This window comes from Felis catus, chromosome B3, assembly GCF_018350175.1.
Source record: "Felis catus isolate Fca126 chromosome B3, F.catus_Fca126_mat1.0, whole genome shotgun sequence".
NCBI lineage: Eukaryota > Metazoa > Chordata > Mammalia > Carnivora > Felidae > Felis > Felis catus.
This window is the reverse complement of record NC_058373.1, coordinates 29,045,356-29,064,301: the sequence shown is the minus strand read 5'-3', so window position 1 is coordinate 29,064,301 and position 18,946 is coordinate 29,045,356. Positions and strand designations below refer to the sequence as shown.

General features: G+C 50.3%; 1 protein-coding gene across 2 annotated transcripts in view; it reads right to left on the bottom strand.

Annotated features, from left to right (window-relative positions):
* Nucleotides 1-18,946, bottom strand: part of TMEM266 (transmembrane protein 266) — a 125,880-nt gene that overhangs the window by 20,473 nt on the left and 86,461 nt on the right. For both annotated transcript variants that reach the window (XM_011282990.4, XM_045058980.1), the window contains 3 exons: nt 15,676-15,732; nt 14,404-14,542; nt 10,542-10,657 (listed from right to left, as the gene is read on the bottom strand). In XM_011282990.4, coding sequence (XP_011281292.1) covers nt 10,542-10,657; nt 14,404-14,542; nt 15,676-15,732 — 312 coding nt within the window. The remainder of the gene's footprint in view (nt 1-10,541; nt 10,658-14,403; nt 14,543-15,675; nt 15,733-18,946) is intronic.

The following is an 18,946-nucleotide window of genomic DNA, read 5'->3' as shown; positions in this document are numbered from 1 at the left end:
AGACTCTGGACCTCAACAACTCAGTACTTACATGGGGCCATTGGTTGTAGACGGTAAGAAAGCAACCCTGGCTTATTATACGGTGGTCTTCTGTGCAGGGGGAGAGTTCAAGCTACCTCTCTGGCAGCAAGGTCTCAGAGGTCACAAGGGGCCCATGAGGCAACCTTCCTGAGTTCTGCTGGGGCTGGAAGCCCCTCCTTCCCAGGCTGATCTGAACTTCCCATGGGCATATGTAGACCACTTTCTCCAAGGCTGCTCATCAGGGCCAGTAGGCCCAGCTAATGGCCTTCTAGGCCACTCTGAGCAGATGCATTATTGATAACTTGTAATTGATATAGAGCTGCCCATGAGTGTCCCACTGGAATTCAGGCCAGACAGCCAGAGGCCAGGGCTTGCCCAGCCCAAGCCCACATGTGCAGACATAGGCACATACATTAAAACAAGTTTTAGGCTACAGATATGAACCCCAAGTATATGGGAGTTCTCCTAGACATTCATTCATTCATTCATTCATTCACTCATTCAGATAAAGCATGGTGAGGGCTATGTTAAAATTCTGTTACGTGTTTTAGAATGAAAATGTGTCTCTCAGCTTGGAAGTGAGTCCTCAGTGGCCCCATGTGAGGGGGACCGTGTCTGCTGCACTGCGGGGAGTAAATCTCCCAGGACAGTCTCAAGGGGTGACACCGGGTGGCACTTGTGGCAGGGGAGGCACGATGTGTCCAAAAGACAGAGGCCTGGTAGGTAAGAGAGCCTGGGGAGATCAACAGAAGCCACACCAGGCAGAGCCCTTTAGCTACAGCAAGATGTTTCTAGGATGTCGGCCTTTAAAGAGTGACAGGAAATCACTGAAATCTTTTGAACGGAAGGACAGGTGAGGGAGGAGGTGTTGTGGTGACTCAGGTGAGCACTTTGGAAGGACTGTGCTGACAGCATGGCGAAGGATTGGACAGAGATGGGCCAGGGTGGACCTGGGAATACCAGCTGGGATGCTATTTCTGCAACCTAGGCCAGATAACCAGAATTTGGACTAGGTTGGAGACAGTGGAGACAGGAGGTTAAGGCGACTAGTAGGAGGTAGAAGTGTCAGGATGGGCATGGATTGGAATGAGGGTGAAGGAGAGGGACATATTTTTACAAGCTTCAGAGGGTATGAGTGGCTGGATGCTCTCAGCCCGTGCCCTGAGGAGGAATGACTGACTTCCTACAGAGGAAGTGCATATAGCTAAATGGCTCTCAGCTCAGCTCAATTCAGCTCAGCTCTAGGGGGCTGTCAGGGTATTGCAGCTGGGACACTCAGAGCCTGGCTTCTGCTTCTCCTCTACTGAACATGGCCACATGTACTTCCCCAGCTGACTGAAGGGCTGTCAGGGGTCCTAGGATATCAGGACCTCATTAGTCAGTGGGTGAACTGGGGCTCCAGGGTTGGAAGAAGCCTCTGTGCTGGGAGACAGGGCAGGAGAAAAGCTAGGTCAACAGGGTGCATCAGAAACAAAGCTAGGCCCAGAATCCAGGCCTCTGGCTTCTAGCTTCACAGACTTTGTGTCAAGGAACTCGAAGCCTTAGAGACAAGATGGAAGAGACTAGGCTCAAGCAGAATACAGAGGGGTTGATGGCTATAGGGACCAGGAAAAAGCAGGAGGCTCCAAGTGGGGAAAAAGCAAGGGCTGGAGGCAGGCACCAGAATTCTCAGCCCTTCACCCCTCCCTCACTCTGACTTTGGGTGAGTCTCTGTTCCTCTTTGGACCTTGGTTTTACTGTGTGTTCAATAAGGCAAATGGACTAGCTGAACTCTGAGTCTATGACAAGCTCTGTGCTGGCTCTGGGAGCCTAGCTGGGAGGGAATAAAGTACAAGTGACAGGTGGCTCCTGGTGCTGTCTTGAGGGCCATCCCCTGCTCCCTGATGAAATGCCCCATTCCCGGAGGGCCGACTCTTTACAGAAAGATAACATAATCCAGAATCTCTAAAACACATTAACAGTGTGTAGTACACAAAAAGAATTACTATTCATGCAAATGAGCAAACACACACACACACACACGCACACACACACACAACCAGTGTTCAATTATCAAGACATAAAACAGTCAAGAGGCTGCTTAGAATTTTCATAAAGACTGGCTTATCTAATATTTGAGTTAGCAGATAAGGACTTCAAAATAACTGTGATGATTATATTGAATTAGGAGGAAAGATGAACAGAATGGATGTAGCATTTCAGTGGAGAAACAGAACTTGTAAGAGGAATCAAATGGAACTTCTAGAAGTTCAACATGCAATATCTGAAATTGAGAATTCCATTGGATGGGCTTAACAGCAGACCAGACATTGTAGAAGATAAGATTGTTGGACTTGAGGGCAGGTCTACAGGAAAATATTGCAACATATGGCCAAAAAAAAGGAGGCGGGGGGGGGGGGCGGGTAGGGAGAATGAGTGATCAAAATAGGTCTAAGAGAGATGTGAGACATGCTCAAAGGGCCTAACATAGGCAAGCAGAATTTCAAAAGGAGAAGGAAAGGATAAAGCAAAACAATCAGTAAAGAAATCATGGTCAAGAACTTTCCCAATAAAAAAAATCCACAAATTCAAGAAACTCAGAGAATCTGAAGCATGATAAATACAAAATATGCACACCTAGGCACTCTGTGGTCAAACTGTTGAAACCAGTTAAGAAGAAACATCCAAGCTCTCCAGGGCTCACGTGGGCCTGGGCCTTGGGCCTCGAGGGGCAAAGGCACATGGTGGCTCTGATGACAAAATGAAGCAAATTTTCCATTGGCAAACTGGCCTGGGGGAAAAAAAGACCATCCTGAGACTCAGGGAGAATGAAAGTGCAGTCACAGCCCTTCTTAATGCACATCATTAGCTAAGTATTTCTATCAGATAACCTGACCAGATCAGCCAGCATCCACAGGGAAGCCCTCAGCATGCATTACAGAGTGAGTCAAGGCCTCTTCCATTGGGGCTGGGCTTTTAATGCATGCCCAGGTGGGGCCAGACCCCTGGGGCGGCAGAGCTGGCACACCCAGTACATCTCTGCCTATAATGGTCTGGTTTGTGGAGTACACTTGACACGGCCTTGGCCTGATCAATGCACACTCTGGCCAGAAGCTCGATGCTATCTAATGCAAGAGCAATAATTTTCTTCCATCCTATTAGTGCTGTCTGCACAGACTGCCCTGCCTTCAAACCTATCTGCTATTGGGATGGCATCCAATGTTTATTTCCATTAGTTTCACCATTGTTGGTAACAATAAAAATCAGGAGACAGTTGCAAACTAATGATTTAGGAGCAGGGGGAAGCTGAATTCGACCTTGGCCCCTTTCCATCCATTGTGAAGATGACTAGTAGTTGGCCATAAATTTAAATTATGGCAAAAGGATAACATAAGTTATTCCTCTGATGGCTAATTTTATCAGCTAAATAGGCTTGTCATTAAAGCTATCGGCTGTTTTACAAATCACTTCCCATGCTTAAACACACACACACACACACACACACACACACACACACACACACACACACACTTCCCTTCCCACAGTGGAGATCTTGAATAATCCAGGTAACAAAGGCAATTGTGCTGAGCTGGGGACTTGTGGCCTCTGCGGGAAAAGTGGGGGGCTCTCTGGAATGAGTCAGATCAAGCACCACCCCTAGAACCAGGATAGGACCCTTTTCTGCTCTTTCCAATCTCCTGATGGCCATGGAAGCCCTTCTCTGAGTTGGTGGCCCAGCCTCAAAGGTGAGAATCTGTGCAGCCGTTGGCGTTCTCTCAGAGGTGCTGAGCACCGGGGATCCTGGGTCCCAAGCAAGGTCCGCAGATCACCTCCCACCACCTAACAAGTGGGTTATGACCCCTGCATGATCCCTGCACCTGAAAGTGGAGCGGATGGAGAGGGAGGAACAGGACAAGGCCCTTCCCCCCACCGCCTACTTCCACCAGAAATGCCTATTGCTTGGGGTCAAGATTATTATTCTGTTTTTTACAGAAAAAGGTCAAGGTGACTTGCATCATCCAGAGAGGATTAATAGATGTGATTGTGCCCATGGGATGGGGGAAAGGGGTAGAGAACGTCGTGAGCCCATGGGCCTCATTTTATGGATTAGTCCCCGTGCAAGTGACTGTTTTCTTGCTGGGCACATAGACCACTTTGGTCTGCATCTGGTGCCTTAAGTGCGACTGTGAAACTGAGTCCCATCTACGAAATGGGGGCAGAAGCCTGGCTAATAAAAACCTGTACACAGTTCTCTACTCTCCCCTTCTCTACTTCTCCCCTGCTGAAGGAAGAAAACTGCAAGGACTTAGAAGGAACTACAAAATGGGAGGAGCCTGGAGGCCAGACTGACTGTGTCGAACAGTGGCCCACCACCCCCTGTCCACTGCAACCTGCATTGGGCTGTGATGTGAGAGACAAACTCTTCTTGTGGTAGGTAACTGACATTTCCGTATTTGTTTGATGTAGCAGCTTGTGTTACTCTGCCTGACAGTGACTTGTACAGACACCCCAGGCCTAGTGTAGGCAAGCAGACCCTGACGCTGCGTTCCATCCCTGGCCCTCTACCACGAACTGTGTGGCCTGGGCAAGCAACGGCCTCTCTCAGACATTGTCTTCCCATCTATAAAGGGGTTAATAATACCTAGCCTACCCACTCTGACCATCAAAGCCAAAGGGAGTTAAAATACACTGGAGCGCCTGGGTGGCTCAGTCGGTTAAGCGTCTAACCCTTGGTTTCAGCTCAGCAGTTTGCATGAGCCTGCTTGGGATTCTCTCTGTCTCTCTCTCCCCCTCCCAGGTGCCCTCTCCCTCCCAAATAAATAAAGAAACTTAAAAGAATTTTTTTAAGTACATGGAAGCACATTTGTAAATGGCCACCATTATACAAATGATTTAGTATATTTATTTTCTCTCTCTCCCCTTTTTTTTACATTCCCAGAAAGACTCTGGTAGGCTGGACTTTATATATGTTACTTGACTTAGTCTGATCCTTATAGCATCCTGGTGGCATAAGCCTTGTTTCCTCCGTTTTTCCAACAAGGAAATGGAGGCCCAGGGATTAAGGGGGAAACTAGTCATTGGTGGAGTGGAGGCTGGAATCTTGCTTGCTGGCTCCTTGTCTAAGAGGGCTCCCTCCACCCTCCAGGCTGCCCCCACACAGGACTCCTCTTTCAGGGACTGAAGCCTGCCCAGGGCCCGAGACTGTCCTAAGAGGTTCACTGAGCTCCACTGGCCTCCTTGCGGGCTAGGCCTCTAGTCGCCCTAGATACCTGGGTTTTTGCTAATGGTCTCAGGGTGAATGGTACTCAACTTAGAAAGAGAACTTCCTTCTGTCCTTCCCAAAGGACCCTGGAGAAAAGAAATAAATTTTGACTGTGAGCCAGGTTGGATCCTATTAACACTGGGCCAAAGGCAAAGCTTACAGGGCAAAGAGCAAGTACAATGGGGACTTCAGAACAGGTTTCAGAATTAGAGCAAGATCCTGCGCACAGCTGTACATAAAGCTTCAGAAGTGGTTTCTTAAGACGAGTTAGAAGAATATACAGTGATTTAACCGCTGTTATCGAAAACAGCTTTAATCTCTGAAGCAGTCAGAACACAGGGACCTAAAGCTCATGCTATCTCTCCAAAGGATAGTAACTAGCATCCCACCTCTGGAATCCATCTGTGTATCAGCAAAATTAACCCCTAAGGACATCCTGGCCAGGACTCTCAGACAGAGAATAAAACACAAGTGAATGAGAAGGAACTTTCATCAGCAGAAGGACTGTTGAATTTGGGGGTCTGAGGCTATCTGCTTCTGTCACAGAAGTGAGCAACCTGGAAGCAGGATGCAGAAGGCCTGCCAGAGCTTAGGCAGGGGAAGACTGACCAACAGAGTATCCTCCTTCCCCGCTGGCCCCAGATTTCCAGAAGGAATCTGTTCAGGGTGAGCTGGGCCCATCAGTCAGAAGAGATGATGGAAATACGGGAAGCAGGGCAATGAACCACAAGAGACTTCTGTTTCCATCCTAATCTTCTAACTGCTGTGTGAGGTTGGGCACACCTCTCCCCCTCTCTGTGCCTCAGATTCCCCCATCTGCCAAATCTAGGATTCTGCCAGACGCCCTCTAAGGATGCTTTCAGTATAACATAAAGTGGTTCTGGGGCACCTGGGGTGTGGCCTGTGGTAAGAAATGAGCTGCCACATGGCACAGAAGATAAAATGTACAAGATATTCATGTAAGAAACCCACAGACTGTGTCACCCAAGAGTCTCTACAGCACTTTACCTCTGTGGTCTTCCTCCCCAAACCCATAACTCCAATCTAGTCATGAGGAAAACATCAGACAAATCCCAACTGAGGAGCATCCTACAAAATACCTGACCAGTACTCCAAATGGTCAATATCATTAAAAACAAGGCAAGTCTGAGGAACTTTTATAGCCAAGAGGAGACTAAAGAGACACGATGACCAAATGTAATGTGGTGTCCTGAATGGGATCCTGGAACAGATAAAAGATGTTAGATAAAAACTAAGGAAACTGGAACAACGAATGGACTCTAATAATAACATACCAATATTGATTTATTAATTGTAAGAAATGCATGATATTAATGTGAGATGGTCGCAGGGAAATTGGGTGTGGGGTATACACGGGAACTCTGTACGATCTTCATGACTTTCCTATAAATCTAAAACCGTTCTAAAAAAATAGTTTATTTTAAAAAGAGCTAAAGATGAGTAAAGTCTTGAGAAATATTTACACAGATACATCTTGGGGAAAGAGCAGGATGAATGCAAATTTGGTGTTTCATTAAACTGAAATTCTACACACTTCATGGGAAGTTTGGTAAATTTCAACGTTTTAGGTAGTGCATACAAATTCGATTTGGAAATTGTTTTATTAAACTAGGAGAATTCCAGCAGGGAGACAGAACGCAGGAGTGTTTGACAAAGATGATTGAAATGACCTGGAGTGGGGTTGGAGGTAGCAGGGAGGTGCGCAGCAGGAAGAGACTCTTAGGAATGCTGTTGAAACAGCTGAGTAGAGCTGGGTCTGTGCCTGTGGGAGAGCTGCGCTCAGGCTGTGGTTTAAAGATACTCTGGTGCATAATCTGGCCAATGCCTTCAACTGAGCACCAAGAAGCCATATGAATAGAAAAATAATGTAGAAAGACTCTAAGCAAGGTGGGCTGGGAAAGAACAGTATTCCATTAGGACAACTGAGTCTATTCCTGGCTCTAAAAGCCCTCAATCAACTGTGAACTCTTGGGAAAGTCACCACTCCTCAATTTTCTTAACTGTAAAATAAATGGGTGTATGTCAGGGAGGGGCTGGGCTGACATTAGTTGCCATTCATCATGTGCCGGGTTTTAGGTGACATAATGTCAGAACCATCCTTCAAGGAGTTTTACTATTGCTCTTTTTCAGACTAGGAAAACCAAGGCCCACACAGGTCCCACCAGTGACCAAAGCTACAAGGCCAGGAAGTGGCCAAGCTGGCTTTGCACTCAGGTCTGTTGCTGAAGTCTCTCCTAACCATCCCAGGCGCTATCCTCTCAGAGTGGTTGGCTGCCCTGATAACGCCACGAGCACCCTCATTTTTTAAGGGTATTTGTAGCCCAGTCAAGTCTCAAACCTAGTCCCAAAACACAGGTGGAAATGAGGTAGGTGTCCACTGGCCCCGCCTGTGGAGTGGAGAGCAGCATCCATGGTTCCTCTGCTCTCACCGGGCCCCCTCCTGCCCTCCCTGTGGCCTCCCTGTGAATGCCGCTGGGATTCCAGTCCAGCTGCCTCTTTCTGCTGTCTCAACTAAGATTACAGGCTTCAGGTGTTTTTTAAATTAAAACGGTTTGTTTCTTTCTGTTCATCTCTTTTCCAGATGTCACTACCTAGAGGGAATCTGTCTTTATTTATTGGCTCTTTCCTGTGCAGAATCCAAGGGAGTCTCCCTCTGGCCAAGCCCCCTAGGAAGGAGGGCACATGTGGGGGGTGACTTAAACCAGGACAGCAGGAACACGGGGTCTCTGGGGGCTCAGGACAGGAGTCCTGCTGGAAACCGCTGGGGGTGGGGTTGCCATTAGGGTTTTCTCTCAGCTACGTGGCCCATGTGGTGTTGATGTGAGGCTGCTGTAGGGTCAGCTTGTTCTCTGCCGGGCTGGGAGGCTGTGTGTGAATTTATGAAGGGCAGATGTGGCACCCTGTGGGCGTCTATCATGTGGCCACTGAGGCAGAGTGTTCATTTTCCGATTAGACAGTAGACTGAAGGCTTCCTAAGCTCTAGCCAGGTCCTGGATGTCACCCAGATCTGTCCTCTCCCCTCTTCCTCTATACCTCTGTCTGTCCCAAACCTAGGCCTCTCTACCCAGGCATCCTGTCTCCATTCCTGCCCTCGCCCATCCTGCCTCCAACAGCAGCCAGAGAGATCCATCAGAAACTCCAACCTGATCAGATCTCCTACCCCTGCTTCTAACACTCCAGGCCTCACCCTTCCCTATAGGCTGGAGCCCAAGCTCCCTGATCAACCAGGCAGGCCCTTCCCAAGCCTGCCTCCAGATCCTCCTACTTTCTCCCGCTGCTCATACTCTGAATGGCCTTAAGCGCCCCTGGTACAACAGCCACTCTAGTGCCTCATCTGTCCCCTCTGCCAAACATCCGTCTCCAAGAGACCCTGCCCATGTCAGCTCCCCTGGAAACCCACCACTCTCCTGTCCCCGTGGCATGCAGAACCCCCAGGCACGTCCCTGCTGAAACATGCATGCACCAGATTGCCACTGTTTATGGGCCTGCCACACTCCTTGAGTCACCCAGAGCCGCATGAGGGTAGGGGCCAAATCCTCTCCACGACAGTGCTCCTAGTGCCTGGCACAGGTTGGGATGGTGCTGGCTGACCAGATGTATGGGCGAGAAAATGAAGCTAACTCCAACTACTTAGGGGCTAGGATATTGGTCTTCCCGTCCACAGCTCTGGATAGACCGCCCTACACCCAGGATCCCTTGGATAATGTGCTCCTGAGGGCTATGTCCCCTGATGTCCCCTCATCACCCATAAGCATTTTGTGTTCCCAAAGTAGATAAAAAGATTTGGTTCCCTGACAGACATTCCAAAGAGATGATTTTGAAGACTCTGTGTGCCGGTTCCTGTGGGACATTTCTAGGGATCCATTTGTGGTGACATTCCACAGATTTCCCACCCCCCCCCCCCCCCGCCCAGCTCTTCCTCCAGCTATGAGAGGTTGGGGTTGAGGGGCCAGGAGACCCACAATGTGCAGGGTGCTGGGCTGAGTGAAAACATGAGTCAGGCGAGGCCTGCCCTTGTGGAGCAGTCCACTCAGTGGGAGAAACAGTCCTGGGTGCAAATAATGACAGCCCATGGCAGCAAGTGCCCCATGCTCTCTGGAGGCCAACAGCAAGGGCTGGCGGGTAAAGGAGCAGTGGCTGTGGTGAAGGGGGAGTGCCATGTTTTGTGGAAAAGCAAAGACTTGCAGGCTGTGCACAGGTTCTATAGGCAGAGCTTGCAAGGGGTAAGGATTCAGGGGAGGGGCACAGCACAACCAAAGCTAAGAGACGGGATGGCATGGGGCTTGTCAGAATGACAGGTGACTCCACCTGACTCCATCAGAGTGTTCACGTGCGAGATGAATGAGGCATGAGGTCGACAAGAATGACAGCAGTGTGCGGCCCTCAGACCCTCATTGCGAGTGCCTGGGTGCTCGGCTATGGGGCAGGGGGAGGGAACCAAGGGTGTCCATCCTCACCACACCGCAAGCCAGAAGTGCTCAGCCCCACATGGGGCAAATAGCTGGGGCATTCTATGCCTGGATTGGCCCTGGGCACTAAGGGCGGGGGCATAGCTTATGTGGCTCACAGGGCAAGGGGCAGTGGAGTGTCCTCTCCCCAGCAGCCAAGGCGTAGGCCGGAATGACAGTCCATCCTCTCACATACCTTCCACCACCTTGCTAGCTAGTCCCCTCTCTGGCATTCCTACCCTGCGCACTGGGTACTAGAACATTTCTTCACTGGAGGCTGTGTTTCTACAGAGCTCTGGAGCCTTGTTGCAGGACCCAGCTAGATAAGCCCTCTCCCTGGCCCAGCTGCCCAGCCCCCCTGGCTCTGCTGAGCACGGCCTCCCAGGGCCTGTCACCTTTTTCTCTTCCCCGCAGCTCCTAGAAGACAGAGAACTGCTAACACCTCTTTGGGGTGTCTGCGGTGGAGGGGAGGGGGTCCTGAGTGGTGACTGGCCCACATTGGTGCCCGCAACCTCTGCAGACAGAAGTTGTCCCCTGCTCTAGAGACCACTGAGCTGAGAAGACTCTGATGAACTGAGCTGGTGACTCAGCTGGCTCAGGTTGGAGAGCTGACTGGTCACTGTGGTACCAAAACAAAAGCACCCAGGCCTGGCTGCGCTGAGCAGGAGTGACCTTAGAGACTTGTTTCCCACTCTCGGGGCCTCAGGCTCCCTTTGTGTCCTTGGGGGCCCAGCTGCTCTGGCTTCCTGCAGCTTTAGGCACCAGCAGGGCCCTCAGCCCTGGACAGACTGGAAGTGGTAGGGCGTTACCCCTTGCTCCTGACAGATCTGCGTCAGTCTCTCCAGCTGCTCGTCTTGGATGACCTTGGCCTTCTCGTATTGCTGGATGACCATCTCCATCTCCACCTTCACAGGCAGGACGTAAGCTGGAAGAGAGACAGCTCTGTGAAGAACTTGGCAGTAGCAGGGCTCAGGCTGGGAAGGGGCTGGTCCCAGCATTCAGTCAGCAGCAGGTTCAGTCCAGGAGCAGTTCCTAGAGGGGCCAGGGGTGTAGGGCTTGGGGGGAATGTCTAGGTACCCAATAGCATCCAGGCAGTAGAAAAGGGCCAGAATCCTAACCAGTGGTGACTGAGATATCTGTTTTTCTTCTTTTCCCTAGTGATAACACCCTTACTTTTGGCTGTGTGCACAGCTGCCTAGAGCAAGGACTATGTTTTCTAGTCTCCTAGGCAGTTATGGGCAGCCATGAGACCACACTATGGACAATGGGATGAAAGAGGTGTGATGCAGCAGCTTCCAGGAGCTGGTATTGATGAGGAAGTGGAAATATTGGAACCCTCACTCACTGCCACTTTGGAAAAACTCTTTAGGAGTTTCTTAGATGGTTAAACACAGTGACTACATGGCCCAGCGATTCAATTCTTGGGTGCCTAGGAGAAATGAAAACATATGTCCACACAAAAACTTGTACATGAATGTCCACAGCAGCCCAAAGTGGAAACAAACTTAATGCCCATCAGTTGATGGATACAGAAAACGTGCTCCATCCATACAAAGGAGCACTATTCAACAATAAAAAGGAATGAAGTTCTGATAAATATGCTACACATGGATGAACCTTGAAGACGTTTTTGCAAGGTGAAAGAAGTCAGACACAGCAGACCACATATCATATGGTTCCGTTTCTATGAAATGTCCAGAAGATGCAAATCTATAGAGACAGGAAGTGGACTAGTGCCTGCCCAGGGCTGAGAGGCTAATGTGGAGTGACTATTGGTGGGTATGGGCTTTCTTTCTGAAGTGGCAAAAATGCTCTAAGCTTAGATTTTGGTGATATTTGCACGAATCTATGAATATACTAAAAGCCATTGAATTGTGCACTTCAAATGGGTGTTTTACGGTGTGTGACCTATATCTTAATAACGATGTCTAAAAAGAAAAGGCATCTGGAACTTTCCTTTCGCCTCTTTATCTTCGTCTCTTCCTTCTTCCTAGCTGCTGAAATGAGGATGTGATGGGTGGCACTGGAGCAGCCATCTTGGGCCATGGGTGACTTTGTAAAGTAGACTATATGCAGCAGAGCAACAAAATGGGAGGAGCATGGAATCTTGACTACAGAGAGTGCCACATCAGCCCCGGACTGCCTACCTGCAGACTCTCATGTGACAGAAATAAGCTTCTGTTTTGTTTAAGTCCCTGTTATTCTGGGTCTGTTACTCATAGACAATCATATCAATCACTGATGCACACACTGAGACCCAGAGCAGAGAGACTAGACTCTGGATTGGAGGGTCCCAGTGGTAGCCCCATAGGCCCCTCCCTTGGGCAGTTCTCGGCTCTGTGGAAGTCAACTCCTGACCCAACCCTTATGCTCTGGCCTTCACACTCTCATATCTCACAGAACCAAGCTCTTCCTGAATCAACAGAAACCCCAGTCACATGTCTCTATTGCCACTGTATTCTACAATCTCCACATCTCCACTCTTCAAGTCCCTTTTCCACCCACAATGTCTCACCCTCCAGATGTTCTCTGGCTGCTGCAGGGATCATGCAGAAGAGAAAGCATAACTCTTGCTTGCTTCTAAACTTGAGGGCAGCTCACATGTCCTGCAGACCTATCTCTAGGTTCCAGAGGCTGGACCAAGCGGCTTCTGCCTCCTCAGATCTCTGCTGAAGCCAGTTCACACCCAGGGCAAGAGAAACAAATTAACGCCCACACATGCACACAGCACATGCCTATCCTGCAGCTCCCAGTGGCACAGCAATGCCTGATTTGTATCAGGAAAAGGGGAGGGGACAGCTGGGAAGAGTATCACAAGGGCTGTCAAGATCCATCAGTGTGAGGGTGTCCAGCTGTCCACAGCTGGCAGAGAAGAGCCAGAAGGCACTGTTCCTTCCCTGAAGGGAGAGGATGTTCTCATAAATGGAGCCAAGAGCAGGGCCCTGAGCAGATGGGGGTGAGTGAACGTATGAAGAACACTGGTGGGTGCCAACAATCCTACTTTCCACTTCTGGCTCATCGCCTGCTCTGCTGTGTGACAATTCTCCCTCTTGGTCTCAGTTTCCCCAGTTACCAAATGACAGGAATGGACTAGATGATCTCTCAAAGCCTTCCCACTTGGGCCTTTCAGTTTGATAAAGATTCTGGATTAAGAGATCCCTGACAAGACATCATACCTCACACCGCTAACTGGGTAGGATATGGGGTGGGGACAGGGAAAGGGTGCCCTGCCAAGGGATGAGACCCCAGAATGAGGCTGTCCTTTCTGCCTCAGGCTCCCTAGTCCCTGACAAAGGTTGTCGGGGTACTCTCACAGCCACAATTTCTGTCATTTGCAACCAAAATTCAGGGCTGGAATAACTTTAGAGTCTATATACTATACAGTCTATAGTCTTAGCAGTCTATCCCAGTGATTTAAAAGTGCTCCAAAGGGCCAGAAGATCCTCAGAGATGCCCCCAGGGAGAAGAGAGGGGGCACAGAGGTGGGCTCTGGCGCTCTGCTCCGAGTCATCCAGAGCAGCCCCACTTTTAATCCATTTTTCACACTGGGTAGCTGCATGAGATTTTGCAGAAGAAAGGGGTTTGCTACTTAAAAAAAGACTTAAAAGCTTAGGACTCCTCATCTGGTCATGCCTTGCCCCTCCATGTGACCACCTGGCCTGAAGCTGCCTGCACTCCAGCAGAAGCCCACCTCCTAGAGGCAGACCAGCCCGTCTGTGGATGGTTCTGTGCCTAGTCTACCTGAGGAGAGTGGGCCTCCCTGTCATGTCCCCAGAGGTCCAAGGACCATCCTCTGGAACCCAGAGTTGGTTCCACCCTCTTCCCCCTCCCCAGACCACCCATCCCATCCCAGTACCCTGTCCTGTACTTCAGGGACAAGGCTTCCGGTCTCCTCTTCAACCAAGCATCCCTCCTCTGGGGGGTCACACTCTGGTCTGTCACCACTTTCTGGAAATACATGAACCACCCGGGTCAGGGCACAGCCCTCTAGATGAGGTGGCTCAGGAGGAAGGGTGGCCTTGCCTCTGATGGTAGCAAAGGCAATGATAAAGTGGAATGGATCAGACACTCACTGGGATGGACACCCAGATGGGAGCATGTGCTACTAAAACTGGGTGAAGCACCAGCCAAAACCCAAACCAAGCCAGCAGCTCCCATAGAAACCTTCTCTAGTTGTTTGTAGCTTGACAGGCTTGGGAGGGGCACCCCCCTGCTGGACACACAGGTGAGATGGACCCTGCGGGGAGCAACACCTTGACCAGTAACCGGAACAAAGCCAGTGGCAGCAGGGAGCCAGGGTAGTTGTGCATTGGAACGCTCAGGATGTACAAAGCCACTGCTCCCAGAATGGCAGGCCCTGCTGTGAGCACTCACGTGAAGGGCTGGCCATCCAGACATACCATAAATAGTTATGTGGTAATGAATGCTCAAGTGTTTGCACGTGACATCTGGCCAGTATGCGTGGTTCCTGAACACATGACATCAAGTGAGCAGTGACAGGCTTGGTCTCTCCGTTGCCAATAGTTTCCATCCTCCAATCCCTGAGGCTGGCGGGGTCATCCCTCCCTCCCACCCCATATCACATGGTCTCTCTCCTTAGTTGATAGCTCCATGTTCTATAGCAGCTACCTACCACCCTGCCAGCTCTGCCGACCCATTTGGACCACTCACCATCAATGACCCTCTTCACCCGCCAGATCCGGAGCATGATAATGAGGCTGATGGCGTCCCAGGGGCTCCTGGGCCCATTGGCCACGGTGGACGCCACCATCGGGGCCAAGGACAGGATGATCACAGCTCCGTCAAACACCTGTGAGAGGAATTGGATTTCAGTGCCCTGGGCCACCTTCCTGAATGTCCCAGAAACAGGCAAAGCATCTGGTGCTGGCCAGGACCAGATGCTTTGCCTGTTTCTCCAGGAGGTCTGTTTCCACATCAGAAGGTCACCCTTATCCGTGGCTGCCTCTCCTGAAAGTCCTCAGTCTTTAGGGACCTCCCACTCACAGACATGCCCCTGAGCACTCTTTCCTCTTAGAGACCTCAGCCCATCCCCAGCCTTTGTTCAGATGGCCTTGGGTTGCTTCCAGCATCTTGTGCCTTGGGATGGGGCCTGCATTCCACGTCCCAGAGTTCCTGCTCCAGCCTTGCTGAATCCCTCACTGGCAGTAGGGGCTGAACGCAGGACCCTTCCCCTGGGGTAACGGGAGCCCAGAGCCTGTATCTCATTTCTATCTGGCGTTGAGTCTCTCACCGTGCAGGGAGGCAGGGCTAGGAGAGGAGGGGGCCCAGCACGGGCGATACAGCCTTGGGCCCTGACCTTCTATCTGCCTGTTCCAGCTTGGCCTTGATCTGTGACTTCCATGGGCCAGGCCTCTATGTTTGCTCCCAGCATTAGGCCCAAAGAGGCTAAAATGTGGATGTTGGGTGGGGTTGGGGGTGAGGAAGCAGTTGGGCAGCAGACACTAACCACCTTGCCTTGTCCTAAGTGCACAAACCCCCCAGCAGCAGCCAGGCTTCCTTGGCACCTCATCTCCACCCACTGCACCCCACCCCCTACATGATGCAGAGCAGCTGGATGCTCTACAGAGTCACAGGCTAGGAGGTGCCTGTATGGTTTCCTGCCCAGCTCTCCGACCACCAGGCCATTTTAGAGTGGACTTACTTGTTTGAAAACACCTTTCACAGCTTTTCCAAATGATTCAAGAATAACTTTTCAAATTTTGCAGAATTTAGAGAAGTTTTAGACTGTCCCTTTGCCAGGAACCTTCTCAGTCTGCCCGCTTCCCGACCCTCAACAGCACAGCCGCAGGGACTCCTGCATCCAGTGGGGGAGGACAGGGCCTTTTTGATGCTCCCACCCTGAGGTGGGTGGGATAGTGGCATTTTCCAGCTCCCAGGATGGCTAAGCGTAGGTAGGGGGTAGGGGTGGACACTGGCCTTTACCTCTATTTTGTTTTCGATGTAATCCCAGATCCCAAGTACTATAATCCGCAGAACAGTCTGAGGAGAGGAAATGAAAGAAGAGGTTATGTTTACTGCTCTCCAGCCCCTGCCCCTCCCCCTAGCAGAGAAGATTCTGGAGCTCAGAATCAGAATCAGGGTGGGCCGCTGCCTCCTTATTCAGTAATGGGAACCATCTTCACTATCTGCTGAGTGTTTCTCAGACCACATGCCCTCTCCACCACAGGTCGAGTGCCTCAGCTCGTCTGCATCACCATCACCGTCTGTGCAACCCCTCCCCACCATCTGCCCCTGCTCAACACCCTGCAGTGCAGAATATACCTGGGTCCTTTGAAACAACACTCAAACCTGTCTCCCTCTCCAGAGTCATCTCCTGCACTCCTGTCATGCCACAAATCTACAAACATGCAAGCTCTTTCCTCTTTTGCCTTGTCTTTGCATGTGGCATACTGACTGTTCACTCCTCTTCCCTTTAATCTCTTCTCCTTTTATTTTAGAGAGAGAGAGAGAGAGAGAGAGAGAGAGAGAGAGAGAGAGAGAGAATGCACAAGTGCAGGGAGGGGGAGGATGAGGGGGGAGAGAGTGAGAATCTCATGCAAGCTCCATGCCCAGTGCAAAGCCTGATGTGGGCTCCATCCCATGACCCTGGGATCATGACCTGAGCCAAAATCAAGAGCTGGACACTCAACTGACTGAGCCACCCAAGTGGCCCTCTTCTCTCTTAGAGAATAATTGGATAATTAGCATGGTTACGTAGCCAAAGACGATACTTCCCAGCCCTGTAGACACTAGGTTCCTTCTCCTCTTTCCCTCTTCCCAAAGACTAGAATGTGGGTGTGTAGGTATGGTGGTGAGCCATCTTCAGGTAGGGAGGGCAGGGCAAGATGAAGCATCCTGGGTCCCCACTAGCCCCACACCACCATGTCTGCTTTCACTGTTCACTCCACTTGTCCTTCTGTGAGAGAGAAATGAACCCTGCGTTGTTGAAGCCCCATTGTATTTTCTGTTGTCTTGTTAGAGCAGCTCGGCCTATGTGCTAACCATCAGGGCCATTTCCCTTCTCTGCCTGGAAAGGGCCTTCCTGTCCTTCTGGCATCTGCTCCAGTGTCACCTCTGTGAAGTTCTTCCACATTCCCCAGGCTCAGTGCCTCTTTCCTTGGCATTCCTGTAGAACTTGAACACCAATAACTCTCCACTACACTTCATCATACCTTGTGGTGATTACCTCCCTGATCCCCCGATCAAGGCTCAAGAGACACTGATTTCTCTCCATTACCCCAAATCCCTGACATAGAGTAGCCACTGAATGATTATGCAGTTTGAGTGAATGAACAAATGCATGCATGAATGACTAATTCCTTAAAACCCTCAGTAATTCACTCCAATGCCGTGCTTCAGGAGAGGCTTCCTCACCAACAGTACATCTTTCTACAAAGAGAATATTTAAAAGCTGGTCTCATATTACTGGTACATTTGTCTGTAGGCCCTTCCTTAAACCAAGATGACTAGTTCACAGTAATTCACACCAGGTGGTGTCCCTTTTCCCACACGCTGCAGTACAAGGCCAGCCATCTGGACTCAACAAAGCTGCAGAAAGCCCATGGATCTTCACCCACATTTATGCCACAAAAAGGCTTAGCTGATAAAATTCCCCTCTTCCTTAGAAAAGACTATCCTGACTTCCATGAGGGCATGAGTAGGTGGGACACAGGTGGCATCTCTGAGAACAGAGAGGGCCATACAGCAGCCTGATGTCTGTTCCTACATGGCTTCCTTATCTCCAGGTTGGAGGACCCCTGCTTCACTGCAAGACAGCTCTAAGTGAGTGGAGAGAAATCTGGGTTGAGGTCCAAGATATCCTGAAGTTACAGCTCAGTAACAGGCTGGTTGTGTAGCCTTGGGCAAGTCAAATCCCCTCTCTGGGCCTCAGTTTCCTTTCTGCCAGAGAGATGGGTTATAGGATATGAATCTTCCAATTCTTTATGAAACTAACCTTTGCCATGTACTCATACCAATACGTGCCAGGCCGTGGGCCAGCCCTCCATACATGTGATTCTCACTTTGCAGAAAGGGAAGCTGAAGCTCAGAGAGGTTAAGGAAGCTGCCCGGGGTCCCTCAGGCATTGCATGGTGAGCTGACATTTGGACTCAGAAGTTGACTCCGCATGTTACACTCAAGTGGCGTAAGAGCACCACACATGGGCCTGGGTTTTGTTGTTGTTGTTGTTGCTGTTCATTCTAACTTGTGCTGACATTGAAATTTGGTGTGTGTCTCCTCTGAAATGTTACACCAGCCACATCTGCTCCAAATTCCCAACTGTGAGGTTTCCAAGGCACAAAATCCAGGCCAGGACAGGGGGGAACAAGGCCTGGTCCAAATAGGACTTCTCCAGCTGCTGCTTCTCCTCCTTCTTTTTTCTGTTTCAAGATTGTGGTAAAATACACAGAACATGAATTTTACCATTTTAACTATTTCTAAAAGTGTACTGTGGGATTAAGTACATTCACATTGTCACACAACCATCACCACCATCCATCTCCAGAAGTTTTTCATCATTTACATTAAATACTAACTACCCCCTCCCCCTCCCCCCTGCCCCTGTCAACCACCATTCTCCTTTCTGTCTCTGAGCCTCACTGTTCTGGGAACCTCATATAAAAGGAATCATCTCACTTCTCTATAAACAAGGCAGCAGCCCAGGGGATATGGGGTTGGGGGAGGAAGAGGGAGCTGGCCAGGCATGAGACTCAGCAGACCCCCCCATGAGGGGATGAACAGGCATCACACATGGAGCCCTGTGCTCCAGGAAGGGATGGAAGTTTAATGGGTGGATGACTGAAGTAGTGATGTATAAACAAGCAGAACAGCTGGAGCACTGGCTACCTGCCTCCCTCCAGGCTGGCTCATCCACATGGGATCTATCCTCTGAGGCCTGGCTCAGCTCACCCTCCTCTGGGGAAGCCTTTCCTTCCTAACCCAGCCCATGGAAACAGAACAGCCAAAGGCAGCCGTGGAAACACCTCCTGGTCCAGCCTTTTGGCATAGATGGGGAAATGGTGGCCTGGAGACAGCTGCTCCAAATCAGAGTCAAAGCCAGAATGAGAACGCAGCTCTGAAACACCCCACCTGGTGGCTTTCCCCTGCAGCATCTTTTGCCGAGATCCCTCATCCATGGAGACAGGGACCTGGCCACACTGCCCTGCCAAGGGCTGACCAATCCAGCTGTGGCTATGTTTCTCAATGTACAGGCAAG